General features: G+C 40.9%; 1 protein-coding gene across 5 annotated transcripts in view; it reads right to left on the bottom strand.

The window, feature by feature from the left end:
* Positions 1 to 5,873: 5,873 nt before the first annotated feature.
* Positions 5,874 to 12,753, bottom strand: part of LOC306832383 (sterile alpha motif domain-containing protein 9-like) — a 32,707-nt gene continuing 25,827 nt past the window's right edge. For 3 of the 5 annotated variants that reach the window (XM_079357031.1, XM_079357030.1, XM_079357029.1), the window contains exons 2-4: positions 11,975 to 12,034; positions 11,295 to 11,359; positions 5,874 to 11,180 (exon numbers count right to left, since the gene is read on the bottom strand). In XM_079357031.1, the coding sequence (XP_079213157.1) occupies positions 6,669 to 11,180; positions 11,295 to 11,318 (4,536 nt within the window). In that variant the 5' untranslated portion in view covers positions 11,319 to 11,359; positions 11,975 to 12,034 and the 3' untranslated portion in view covers positions 5,874 to 6,668. The remainder of the gene's footprint in view (positions 11,181 to 11,294; positions 11,360 to 11,974; positions 12,035 to 12,753) is intronic. The other 2 variants (XM_079357032.1, XM_079357033.1) reach the window with 2 other exon arrangements.

Below are 12,753 nucleotides of genomic sequence, written 5' to 3'. Positions count from 1 at the left end.
ATCCTCAGATTAAAGGCTTATAGTGAGTGTAGGGAGTGAATGACCCTGTCTTTGCTCTTGGTCAGCAACATGTTCAGCTCCTCTTTTATGCTTTTTTTTCTCCTTCTTCCTGTTGAAACTGGCACAGAGAGTTCACACCCACTCATCTCCCTCACCCACTGCACTTTCCCTTTGAAAGGAATGATGTAACAGCAGCCGCACGTCATTCTCATGAAGCATAACTGTGGTTTTATATTTTATCTCTCTGCTGCAACCCATACAATGGTGAAAAAGATGAGTTTATTCTTGACCGCATTAACAAGTTAAAGATAGATCTGTTATTGTGGGGAAGAGAAATGTACTGGTTAAAGACCACAGGGAGTTTGGCCAGTTCGTCTTTTTTACTAATGTTCCTTCGGTTTGGCTCGCTCATGTTTTCTTTGGGCCACATTGACCCGGACACCTCCCCGACACCGTTGAACCCATCGCAGCTTTTATTCTGAAGCCAATCAAGGAACTCCGAGGACAAAAAAAAAAAAAAAAGGTTTCTCACCTAAAGGGAAATCTTGTGTTTTTAAACATTTTTCTTTTTTTATATTTAGGAGTCCAACTGACTTGTAGGTAAAATAAAACACAAGGTTATTGTATTAGTCACTTTCCACACATCAGAGGCTTTTGTCACTTCAGTGGCTCCTGCTCCATGTCCGAGGTTTTAAAACACAGGAATTCACCTTCAGACATGAACCTTTTACCTTGTTTTGTGGGCGGGAAGACCTGGGTGGTAACTGATACTTTTACATAAAAGCTGTCATGGGTGGACTAGTATTTTTACCTGCACAAGCCCATCATTTTGGAGAGCAAATGCCAACGACAGCTACAGCCCAGAGTGAGTGGAATAGCTACAAGAAGAATTTACCTTTAAAGTACAGAAACAGAACTAATAGTTTTGTTTGCTTGTTGTCCTAAATCACATATAATGGTCCTGGAAACCTTTTTAAAACCCTGACGTGATCACCACACAATCATGAATCAACTAACGGGAGCATGTTGGGGCCACGCGTGAGGCCTTTCAGGAGAAGCCTTCAGTCAGTTACCTTTATAAAGTCGCAGCTGGTGACTTTGATTTTAACGTGAAGTCTGAGCATCTCACAAGTATCATATACTCACCCTTCTTACCCTGGAGGCAGGAAACAGGGTCTGATGCAGCACAAAAAGCCAGGACAGAACACAGATTGTTTCCTCCCATACAATGCACAATGGTCCACTTGCCAAATAAAGTTAGCACACACAGCAGGTCTGTGTAGGGGGGTAAACCAGGGCGGTGATGTTCGAAGGAAGGGACAAGTGTTGCATATATCCCGGCCGTCATGCCACCATGGGGGATGTTCTCTACGTAAAGATATTACAGCTCCCTTCTTATAAAACTTTACAGATGCACAAAAGATCACTCAACTCAACACTTTTCTTTTAGTGTCTTAATTTACTGCCTGACAGTGGGTTCAATCTGAACACACACAAAAGAGAAGGCACAAGAAAGGGTTTAGGGTTTACATGAAGGCTTGTCTGTACAGGTGAGTTTTTTAGGTGCTTCTAGAAACTGTCCAAAGATCTGAAGTTGTGTGGGAGTTGATTCCAGAGAGTCGGGCGTGGGACGGAAAGAAGGCCAAGATTCGCTGATCTGAGTGGACCAGGACTGGAACATGGAGCGAGGAGGTCAGAGATGTAGCTGAGGGCGAGGAGGGTGATGCTTTGTATGTAAGTAACAGGATGTTGTAGAGGACTCTGACTGCAGGCTGGAAGCGAGAACGGGGGAGAAGTGGGAACGACGGCTGGTTCATGTTAATAATCGAGGTGTTCCACTTTGGACTTGCTGTTTAGTGATAATGGTTCAGGCACCTGAGCATGAGTTACAATCATCTAAACGGGAGAAAATGGTCCTTCACATCACAAAATATTCACTTTTTTAATCAAAAAAGAATATCTGATTTGTGCTTTAAAGATTGTAATCTCTTTATTCTGGTCTTAGTCGCTCTCAAATAAAAGTGAAAAAGGAGTTGGCTTTTAGTGTGACTCAGGTGCAGTGCCAAAGTCCTCCCAGATATCCCTGCTTTTAGCACTGCAAAGTGTCAAAATGTCCCATTTTAGGTGACAAAGCTTTATCACACATCGACTCTGCAGCGACATGGGTGGGGGTGACCAAGATGCTTCTGAAAATCTGACAGGCCCCAGAGAGGCAGCACTATTCTGAGACCACCAACCTGTGCAGACTGTCAAAGTGCATCTGAGAACAGTGGTGTGAGGCTGCAGCACTAATTCAACAGCATGAAGTTCTATCTGGATGCATCGATGTCACATGATCAACAGAGTGATGTTTCTATCTTGCTTGACGTACTTGACGTAGCCTCCTCCTGACTCTCTCAGGAAACTCAGACAGACTTGAATATAAAAGTTCTTTAATTAATTCAGTCTGAATTTAACCATTTGTGGTTTAACTTTCTGATTTAATTGTCTCAAATACTTTTCTTAAGTATTATCAAAAACAGTAGTCTCCACTCAGACAGCTTTCCTCTTCACAGTAAATTTCTCCAGATCCTTTTTTAGTTTTTCAGATTTTGGTTGAAATTGTCTTTATACTAATATTAATAACTTGTGTGCTCTGAAAAAGACAGTATTGGTCTGATTGAGACGCAAGAGTAAACTGATAACCAACCTCATCATGTCGGTTTGTTACTGAGGTATGACTTCTAGTAAGTCGATTTAGTACGATATTTTAGACGTAGACTAAGATGTTTAAAAAGACCATCATTGACTATCATTTTAACATGATGACCACAATCGTTGGGTCTTAGGCTGTTATGTCGCTAGCTTAGCATTACTAGCTTCTCCAGTCTTCCTTGTTGTAAACTCTAAATGTTTCACTCAAGTCGCCAACAGCCCCTGAATGTGAAGTAGCGTGTTTACATGATCTCCCCGATGTGCTGCTTATTGATCGGGTTTGGAGAGACTCTGGTTTCATAGTTCAGGTTATTGAAATGACTTGGCAAAGACGAGAAACTTACATTGGAATTAAACCTACAAATCTGAATTCATCTGAAAAATAATAATAATAATAAAAAGACGGACTTCATGCTTAAGATGATACCAGCTATAAAAATGTGTGATTTTAATCCTTTTGTTGGAAAACTTCCTGAAAAGTCTTTGTCTGTAAGTTCACTATTTCTACCCTACAGTGATGAAGAATTCAATTGTGTTTAATATCTTATTCTTTATCAAATAATCTTGAAATCATTCCATTTGTCTCTCTTAGTCGGGCCCTGTTTATAAATGCTTCCTGCCAGCAGAAAGCCTCTGACTGACGGCGTTGATGGAGACGTCATGTGAGCTGGCAGCAGTGCGGGGCCTCTGAGTGTAAAAGCTGCTCCCTGTGTTCAGAGAGAAAAACCTGCTTTGTGTTGAATTTAAAAAGCCCTCGCTAGTTTTTCTTTCCTCTGGCTGCATATCTCTGTGACAGCGGTTCCTGGAGCCAGACCCTCACACAACCACCAGCCCACTTTCCAACTCCAAAGCCCCACTTCCCCCTCTCATTGCTGTCCATTAGCAATCCAGAGAGGCAGGGTTTTTTTTCTGAAACAAACAGCAACAAACAAAAGACCAAAGTGGGGCGAGGAGTGCGGCACGGAGAACTTCTGTGTGAAATAATTGCGAGGAACAATTTCAAACAGATGTGTGTTTGGACTTGGCCCTGTGCTCGTGTCCCCGTTAAATATAGTGATTTGATTGGAAAACAAGCAGTGTGAGATGGGCTGGCAGCCAACCGGACCATTCAGAGGCTCCCTAATGACCCCCGAGGGTCGAGGGGTCGTCGGAGTAAAAGCAGATCAGAGAGGATGTGGGGCCGGCGGCCAGAACAGGGCCCATAAATCTCGCCCGTTCTCAGAGGAAGCTATCTTTTTTTCACTTGCCATCAGAATTAAAATACAATCACAATCGTCACATTGTGCTCCCCCCAGTGTGCAAAGGTTATAATTCAAAGGCAGCAGACAGATTTGGTAGTTTGGGATGGATGGCAGTGGATTTTTGGGAGGAAGGTCAACAGGGTCGAGTATTTTAGGCTCAATGAGAACTGCTGCCCAGGGGGTTGTGGGAAACTCTTCTATGGATCCATATGTTTGCTTGCTGCAACTAAGTTGAAAAAGCCTGACCACATTCTTTAATTCATTTGTCCCAATGTTTTAAAGGAGAAAAAAAAACATCTCTTAAATCCAGTTCTCGATCTCTGCGATAATGCATCATGAACGGGACCCATTCTAACTGTGGAAGCAACGTTTGTGAGGGCAGAAGTCTCTGATGCCCGAGCTGACTGAGAGTTTTTCTTCCGATTTTCAGCCGGCTCAGCTTTTCACAGATGTGTTCTTGTAGGGCAGCTGCACTTTATGGCAGAACGGTGCAAGACGATCAGGATCATTTTCATCCCCACTGACCATCGAAAGAAACGCGAGTGCCGTTTGTATCTTCAGAAATAAAAAACCTCAACATGCTGCCAAAAAAGGAAAGCGAGAGAGTGAGGAGAAAGTTGATTTCTTTACTGCAGCAGAGCCTTTGTGAGAGTGTGAACTTAAATCAGAGTAACACAGCTCCAACACGCCCTCCACAGGAGAAACACACTAGGGTTCACATGTTTACATTTTTAAGTATGAAAATTCATATTTTCATGATTCAATATTCAAATCATTTTAAGGAAATGCTCTCACAATGTCTGCTGTGTCAGTTAATCCAGAGACAGAATAAAAACATCACAAATTCAGATTGAACATGATGAAATATTACATTCAACAGTAGGTAGAGGGGTAGAGTTTTTCTTATAATGAAGTTAGAAATAAAACAGGCTGGACTACGTGGTCATTCTCTTGTGTATTTAGGAGGCTCATTATATTAGATTTTTTGTTATTGTTATATATACTTGCTTTGCTGTGGATCAGTTGGTAGAGCCGGTCATTTCTCGACCAGACGGTCGGAGTTTGATCATCAGCTCCTGCAGCATCATGTCCAATGTGTCCTTCGCTAAGACCCGAAGAAGACCTCTGGTCGAAACGCTGTGATCAATTATATAAATACACTTTTAGTGGCATTTGAGCAAGAGGCCTATCTTCTTCTTAATCCATCACAATCACTACGTTTCAACCTTCTTCATGTGATCAGGTTTTATACTTACAAACTTCTCTTTTCTGAGCCACAAGCTGCACATGTATTGATTTGTTTTCCTTAGTTATAAGCCAGTTTAAAAAAGTTAAATCTTCAGGTTTTTACATACACACTGTGCGTATGATTATTTATAGAAACAGGGTTATAAATGTAAGAGTAACCTGGGTGTTTTAAATCATGGACCTTTCCTAGACTTTGTTTTTCTTAAGTACTAAAAAGAAGTAACTAAGAAATGGTCTTGATGTAGTGCCCCCTTTGTGCATCGTCCCCTCTTCAAGCCGTGGCCTTGTACCCCATAATTAATATCATGTAATGACTATAATTTGGTCATGTGCCAAATATTTATTAACAAAACTGTTGCAAACACGAGCGCTGTTGATCCAGAAGGTGACCTCAGCTCATCTCTTCATTGTGTAGAAACGACGTCGTCTCATTAAACAAAAAGCTATCTATCATATATCAACATAACCCAAGAAAGCATTGTACCGCCCTCTGGTGTGTGACTCAGGTAATTACACCCAGAACTATGACACTAATCCGACATGAGAGCTAAACCTATGTCAAATATTTACGTACTGAATGTGAATCTTTATGCTCTGTGTAATGATCACAACAGTAACTTTGGCAAGACATTAAAAAAACGCTGTGTGTTCTGTTTTACAATTATGTGACTGAACTTGATGAACCAATCGTTGAAAATCAACCGGTTTATTTCAAAAACAAGTGCAGAGTTCAGAGAGAAAAGTTCAGGAAGTTAATTCATTTATGTTCTGTAACATCATCACACAGGCAGACTTATGACCAGCATGGACACAAAGAGTCCAATCATCAATGATACAGGATGCAGTAACACAAATCCAACACAACAGGAGAAGTACAACATTGTTACAAGATATCTCAGTGCAAACAGTAAATATCTAATAAAAAACAGGAGTAAAGATACTACACACAACACTTCACACCCTTACATAGATCTTAAAGTAAACATTTGAACAGTGAAGTTACATTAGGCAGCTTTTTCATTAAATGCTCTTTAACAAAGCCTTGTTAAAAGGTCTCACATGATAAAAGTTACATTGGTATAAACACAATCTGTCTGCTATGAATAATCAACAATACCGTACTTAGAATCAAAGATTGAAAATATAAAAAGAAAAGAAAATGATCATTCAAATGTTATAAAAGGCTTCAAGTTAATGAATAGTGAATGAATTTTGAGAAAATTTTGAGAAAAACGATTTCATCTCTCGGAACGAACGGGTTATTGTGCTTCATGTCGTAATGTGAAGAGACAAAAGAGAAAACTAATATTTCAGTTTTAAAAAATGGGTTCATATTTACAAAGTCTTGTAGACGTTTCAATGCTAACAAAAGATGGAGTCTATGGAATTCTTTTCCAAAAATCAAATACAAGGGTCTGTAAAACACAAGGATACACAATGATCAAAGAGAAAAACATTGTGGTACACACGGCTGCTTTTGTGCTTTTAGTTTATGTCGAGTGCTAAAGGTCCGTTCATTGAGAAACCAACAAAGAATGAAACTCTTGATCCCTGGGCATGCCTTTTAAGTTCACCTCTAAACACTGGTGAGACTTCTACCTTCAGATCGGAGACACAAGTGTCTGCCAGTATCAAGTTTCCCTTCACCCTACCAGTGACCCTGCGAAGGAGATCGTTCACCTTCTTCTCTTTCCAGATTTGACCATTTTCCCAAACAGAAGCAAACTGATCCTGCTCGACCTTGATGCACCGTTGGATTTCTCCTAAGTGTACGAGTTGTTGATAACCCTGCTTCCTCCCCAGGAAGAAGTGAAGGACCGGCCTTTTTCCATTCATCACTTCCTTCATCTCTGAGTAATAAGCGTTTTTCATCAGTGAGATGTACTTCCCAAGACCTGCACATTCTTTCAAACGCAGGTTCTGATGTGGCCACAACAGCAAAACTGTGATGAAGCACAGAGGCAAAGTATCACTCAATGGGATTTGATCACTCAGAATTTGGCGAAGGTAATCAACTAGTGTGTTGTATGGCTGAATGTGTCGTGACCCCAGACAACTCAACACAACATTGATGTAGATAAAGTTGATTTTCTCCTTGACAGTAGGATGGTGCGCACAAACAAAACTATAGAGATGGCCAATATTCTCAACTGCTGCACGAGAGCTTTCGTTTGAGAGACAACGCAGTATCCCAGAGAAGTTGTCAGCTTTTTCGATCTCCAGGGACTGTCGTGCCCGATGGAGTTCCAGCCCGATTGGTGTTACCTTCCAAAGCGCTGCAGACTCAGTCTTGCAGAAAAGCTTTGCATATTTTTCAAAACACTTGAAAAGATCAGCTTGTGTTCGCTGTTCTCGACTGTCTTTCATTCCAAACCTGGTGCCAAAGTGAACAGATACATTCTCAAAGAGGTCAAAGTTTGCCTTCATCCTGTACTTCAGGTTGTACAGTACATCCTCAAACTCTCTGAGTACAGAGTAGTAGCGCCTGTGTCTGTCCTGCTTTGGATCATTTTTCTCTAAACCCTGAAGTTTAAGTTGTCCAGAGAGAACCTGACTCAATATGTCATGGCGGACATTGCGGAAAGAAAATATTGGGTTCTTTTCTAGAATCTCAATGACAAGACATCCAACCTGAATCTCTCCCAGGCATCCTGAAACATTAAAGGGTTTCGATCGCTGAAAGGATTCTTTTTTTGCAAGGTTCTGTGTTTCTTTGAATGCCTCTATTGCTGCCTGAGCCATTTTAAGAAAACTTTTCAAGTTTTCAGGGCTCAAATGTGCTTCCTTGTTGTTTGACATGGCATTCATCATTTCATGCTTGATAACTTGTGCTGCTGTGTCTGCTATATACGAGCTGTTTTTGAATAGATCTCTTGCTCTTAGTGCCCAAACTCTGGCCTCTAAGAAATTCTTCTTTTTGAGGTAATAGTACCTGGCCAGTAACTGAGAGACAACAGCATCTTTGGGAAATATTTTGGATGCATTTCGTAGCAACATCTCTTCCTGTCCTGGAGTTTCATTTGCAATTTCTTGAATGAGTGGAGAGAATTGAGAGTCCTCCTCCACAGAATGATATCTCTTCACCAAAATGTGGCGAACATCTTGCAAGAGTTTGTCTCTGCCTTGTGTGCTTTCATAAAGCTTTTGTGTGGTCAGCAGAAAGTCAGTAATTTCAGCCTTGCTCACATTGTGTGTTTCTGTAATTTCCTTCAGACAGTGCACTGCAATACTTGGATGGAGGATTTTTACAGCTTCAAACACCAACTTGTCCTGAACGAGGGACCGTGCAATTAAAGGAGAGAATTTCTCAAATCCTTCTTCGACTTTGACAGAACCACAAATTGGTTTTGGTTCAAGATGAAGAAATTCTTCACAGAGAGAGATGGAGAGAGAGGAACCCTTGCAGTAAACATTAAGAAGGACTAGAACAGCCAAGAGTTGTGCATGTTTCTGATTCATACTGAAGCTCTTCAGGGTGTTGCGGGCCACGCCTTCAACATACTCAGAATTAAAGTTCTCCTTCATGATCATGAATCCATAGAACGTTTCAAAATTCCTGTGTGTTTTCTCTATTTCTGCAAGTTTGTTCTCAAACAGTCTCTGTTCCTTATCAGAGAGCTTATTTCCAATGAATACCGAGTCTGCAGTTTGTGGAATGGGTTCAGGGGACTCTGACCTCATACAGTTAAGGACAACTACCTGTGCAGTCTTAGACCGGATACCTTTCTCTGCACATTCTTTTTCAATGAGCTGCCGCAAGTCAAATACTCTGTCCTTGTCATCAAAGTCATCTATCATCAGCAGAACAGGGAGTCGTGGCTGTTGCTCCTCATTGTCAATCATTAAAAGTTTGACTACTTGTTCTGCGACTTTAGCAAAATCAGCCTCTGGGTTTTTGAGGACAGCACAACGGAATTGGTCTCGAAGAGCCCATAAAATGTGCATGGCCAAAGTTGTCCCACCACATCCGGCTACATGCATGAGGTGGAACAACACGCAGGCTTTTGTCAGGGAGCACAAATCTGGTATGACTGTTTTCACAATGTAGTCAAACATGTCCCGTTTGATAAACGGTGTTGATCCGGGCTCTTCTGAGAAAAAGAAGTTCCACCATGACACTTTTCCCCCTCTGTAAAAGTTCTCCTCTTTTTGGAGTTTGTCCTCGTTTCCTCCCTCACACTGGTTCACACACAAGATCTCCAAGGTATCTAAGCTACGCTCTACTTTCTTGTCAAGAGGCACTTTGCTTTCCCCACCACAGGGTAGGAAGCGACGCAATCTACGATTTTTTGACCAAAGACTAAGTACGGTGCCATTGACCTCAGGAAAACTGAGTTCATAAATGCATCTCTCAGAGATGTTAATCCCGCACCGTACCTCAATAAGGTCTTTCCAGGAGGAAAATGCATTTTCATTTTCACATAAACAAAGGATTTGCTCTGTTCCTTTGAGCTCCTGGTAGAATGACATAAAAGCCTCAACAAGGGGATCCATCTTCTCACTCACTGTTGACAAAAGTAAGAAAATGACGAGGAATCTTTGGTTTGGCAGAACATCTTTCCGGCACAAGAAAGAAACCACATCTCTAACAGATGCTCCCTTTTCCTTAAGCCACTGATCTATGTCTGAGGGTCTCTCATTCTCAATACCTCCATTGCAGAACACCCAGCTGGTGTCTCGAGTTAATTTTAACTTGCTAGCAATGTCCCCAACTCCTTCTGTGATTTTATACTTTACTGGCAAATGTACATTGACAGAACTCTGCTGTTCAAAGTACTGCTGTAGTCCCTGCGTGTCCGATTCTGGATCAAAGTCTAAAACAGCTGTGGGGTTGAGTTCAACAAGAAATTCCAATGAATCTAACTGGATTGGGTGTGATTTGTTAGTCACGATCACATAGCACTGAAAGTGTGACTTATCTAAAGACAGTGATCCACCAGTTATCATGTTACTTAATCGAGAGCCTTGAGTACTGCTTTTTATCACCTCAAGGTGCTTCTCTTCTGCTTGTTTTCGTTGTTGAGATAGTTGGGGCACCCGAGCGATGAACTGTTCATACTCTTTCATAAATTTGGCAGTTTGGGTTTTTGGAAGGATATTTTTAGTGCTACCTGCGTCTCGGATATAGAGCTGTTTTGATTTTGCTTCAGCAGTGACTGTTTCAGTACCTTCTTTCTTGGCATTATTTTTGTCCATGTCTTCTTGTGTTTGTCTCAACTCTTTTAATGTGGTTTGGAAGAAGTTGTCTTCACAGATCTTAGAGTCAGGAACAATGTCCACTTCTATAACACATTTGTCTGATGATGTCCAGTTGTTATTGAGAACTCCAACAAATCGAGGTGGTTTGATGCAAGTATGAGCAATCTGTTTGTGTTTATACAAAAAACAACGATCAATGGCCTTTCTAAGTTCCTCGTCATAAGCCTCTTTACCCTTTACAACAACTCCCAACACCTGGCCATGTTTGAACTTTTTCTGTCTGTCTTTATTGTCTCCTATTCCAAAATGGATGGTGCCATTGGTGCGGCTATTCATGCAGGCAGCTGCAAAGCGAATAACCTCATAAGTGAACTTGCTCTTTTCACTTTCATCTGTTGTGTTGTAGAAACCTTTAAACTCGTGGCACGGTTCAATGAAGTCTAAAGCACCAGATTCTGTGACATCAAGAATGCTGTCCTGCCTGTATCTATGGGCATGATGGTAACTGTGAAATGGGTAAGGTTTGCAAGGACCTCCAGGGAAATTTGTAGAAGTTGTTGCTTCCTCTTTCTGTAATTTCACCACCTCATCTCTGGCATCAATGATAAGCGTTGCCGGTCCAAAAGTCACACCAACTGATTTTAAGCGTGTCGTATCCATACGCATTAGACTAGGTCCATTAATGTCCTCTTGAAACAGTATTTCTGCAACACTGTCATCCACACCATCCACCTTGAGAACCCATTCTTTAACATGCTGTTTACTCCAATCCTTGATGTCAGGAGGCAGATCTTCCCCCTGAAATTGAAGAAGTGCTGTTACTTCCCTCAAAGTCAAGTCCTCAACACTATATCATGAATTCAGAAATATAGAAGAATAATAGTAAGCTGATGTTATTAAACTGGTATTTACCTGAAGGTCGTCTTGATCCCCCATAATGGTGTTGCTTTCTTCTTCACAATCAGAGAAAACTAATGCTACAAAATAATTCAAAAGAGCAATAACAATAAAGTTCTCAATGCTATAAAAGTACAAAATCCTTAGTAACTGCCACACTTCTCCCAAATCTCTACCACTAATGCAGCAGGAGTGTAAATATTAACAAACAAAACACTTGGGTTCACAAAACAGTATGTCATCATGAAATTAAATTTTTAAAGACGTTTTGCCTGGCATCTTCAAGAAAGTATGACATTTATAAGAAGACTCCTGGAGATATGACGAGATGTAATATAATCCCACAATGTAGAACTGCAGGTTTCAGGCTAAAAGCTTTACTGCAGATACCTGGAGATATAACGTTACAGTGCAGTACTACAGGCACCGATCCAAAACGTTGGATCGTTGATTCTCTACAAATCTCAGTTGTGTTGTTTAAACAGAGCAGCTGTTTGTGGTTAAATAAAGGATAACACACTAAACTGGCCACATCTCAAATACTCCCTGTCCTATACACGCCATTTACATTTTTTTCATAAAAATGTGCCATTCAGATTTGATACATCAAAAATTACGTCTAAAATTAAAATAAGAGATCTCTTTATTGATCTTTGTTTTATTAAAACATTAGAATAAATTGATTCTTGCCTTACCTGAATTTGTCCAGATCCATGATAGACGTCACAGTTCTCACAAAATGTTGACCATCAGTGCTGCAAGAGAAAGTCAATTAAATGAACAAATATAATTAATATAAGATGAACTGTATAACTTTGCTTAGGAACCTAAGAGAGCTCAGGAGCTCCCAGAAAAAAGGAGAGGTTAAAATATAAAGATAGTGACAAGCAGTAATAAGATGTGAAAGCTGGGAGAGAAAGAGGGAGAGAGAGATAAGAGATCCTGGTGCCAGTTCCCCCGGTAGTCTAGACCTATAGCAGCATAACTATGAGCTGGTCCTAAGCCAGCCCTAACTATAAGATTTATCTAAAAGAAAAGTTTTAAGTCTATTCTTAAAAGTACCTAGTGTGTCTGCCTCCCGGACCCCAACTGGTAGACGATTCCAAAGGAGCGGTGCCTGATAACTAAAGGCTCTACCTCCCATAGTACTTTTAGAGACTATAGGCACCACGAGCAGGCCTGCATTCTGGGAACGTAATGTTCTTGTCGGATAGCACGGTACAATTAACTCTTTAAGATAGGATGGTGCCTGACCGTTTAGAGCATTGTAGGTGAGCAGAAGGATTTTAAATTCTATTCTAGATTTTATAGGGAGCCAATGGAGAGAAGCCAATACAGGAGTAATGTGGTCCCTTTTCCTAGTTCTAGTCAGAACACGAGCTGCAGCGTTTTGGACGAGTTGAAGGGTCTTTAGAGATTTACCATAGCACCCTGCTAAAATAGAATTACAGTAATCCAACCTGGAGGTAACAAA

Source organism: Symphodus melops (assembly GCF_947650265.1).
Source record: "Symphodus melops genome assembly, chromosome: 12".
NCBI classification, from domain to species: Eukaryota; Metazoa; Chordata; class Actinopteri; order Labriformes; family Labridae; genus Symphodus; species Symphodus melops.
The sequence above is the reverse complement of the archived record's forward strand: the minus strand, read 5'-3'. Positions and strand labels throughout refer to the sequence as shown.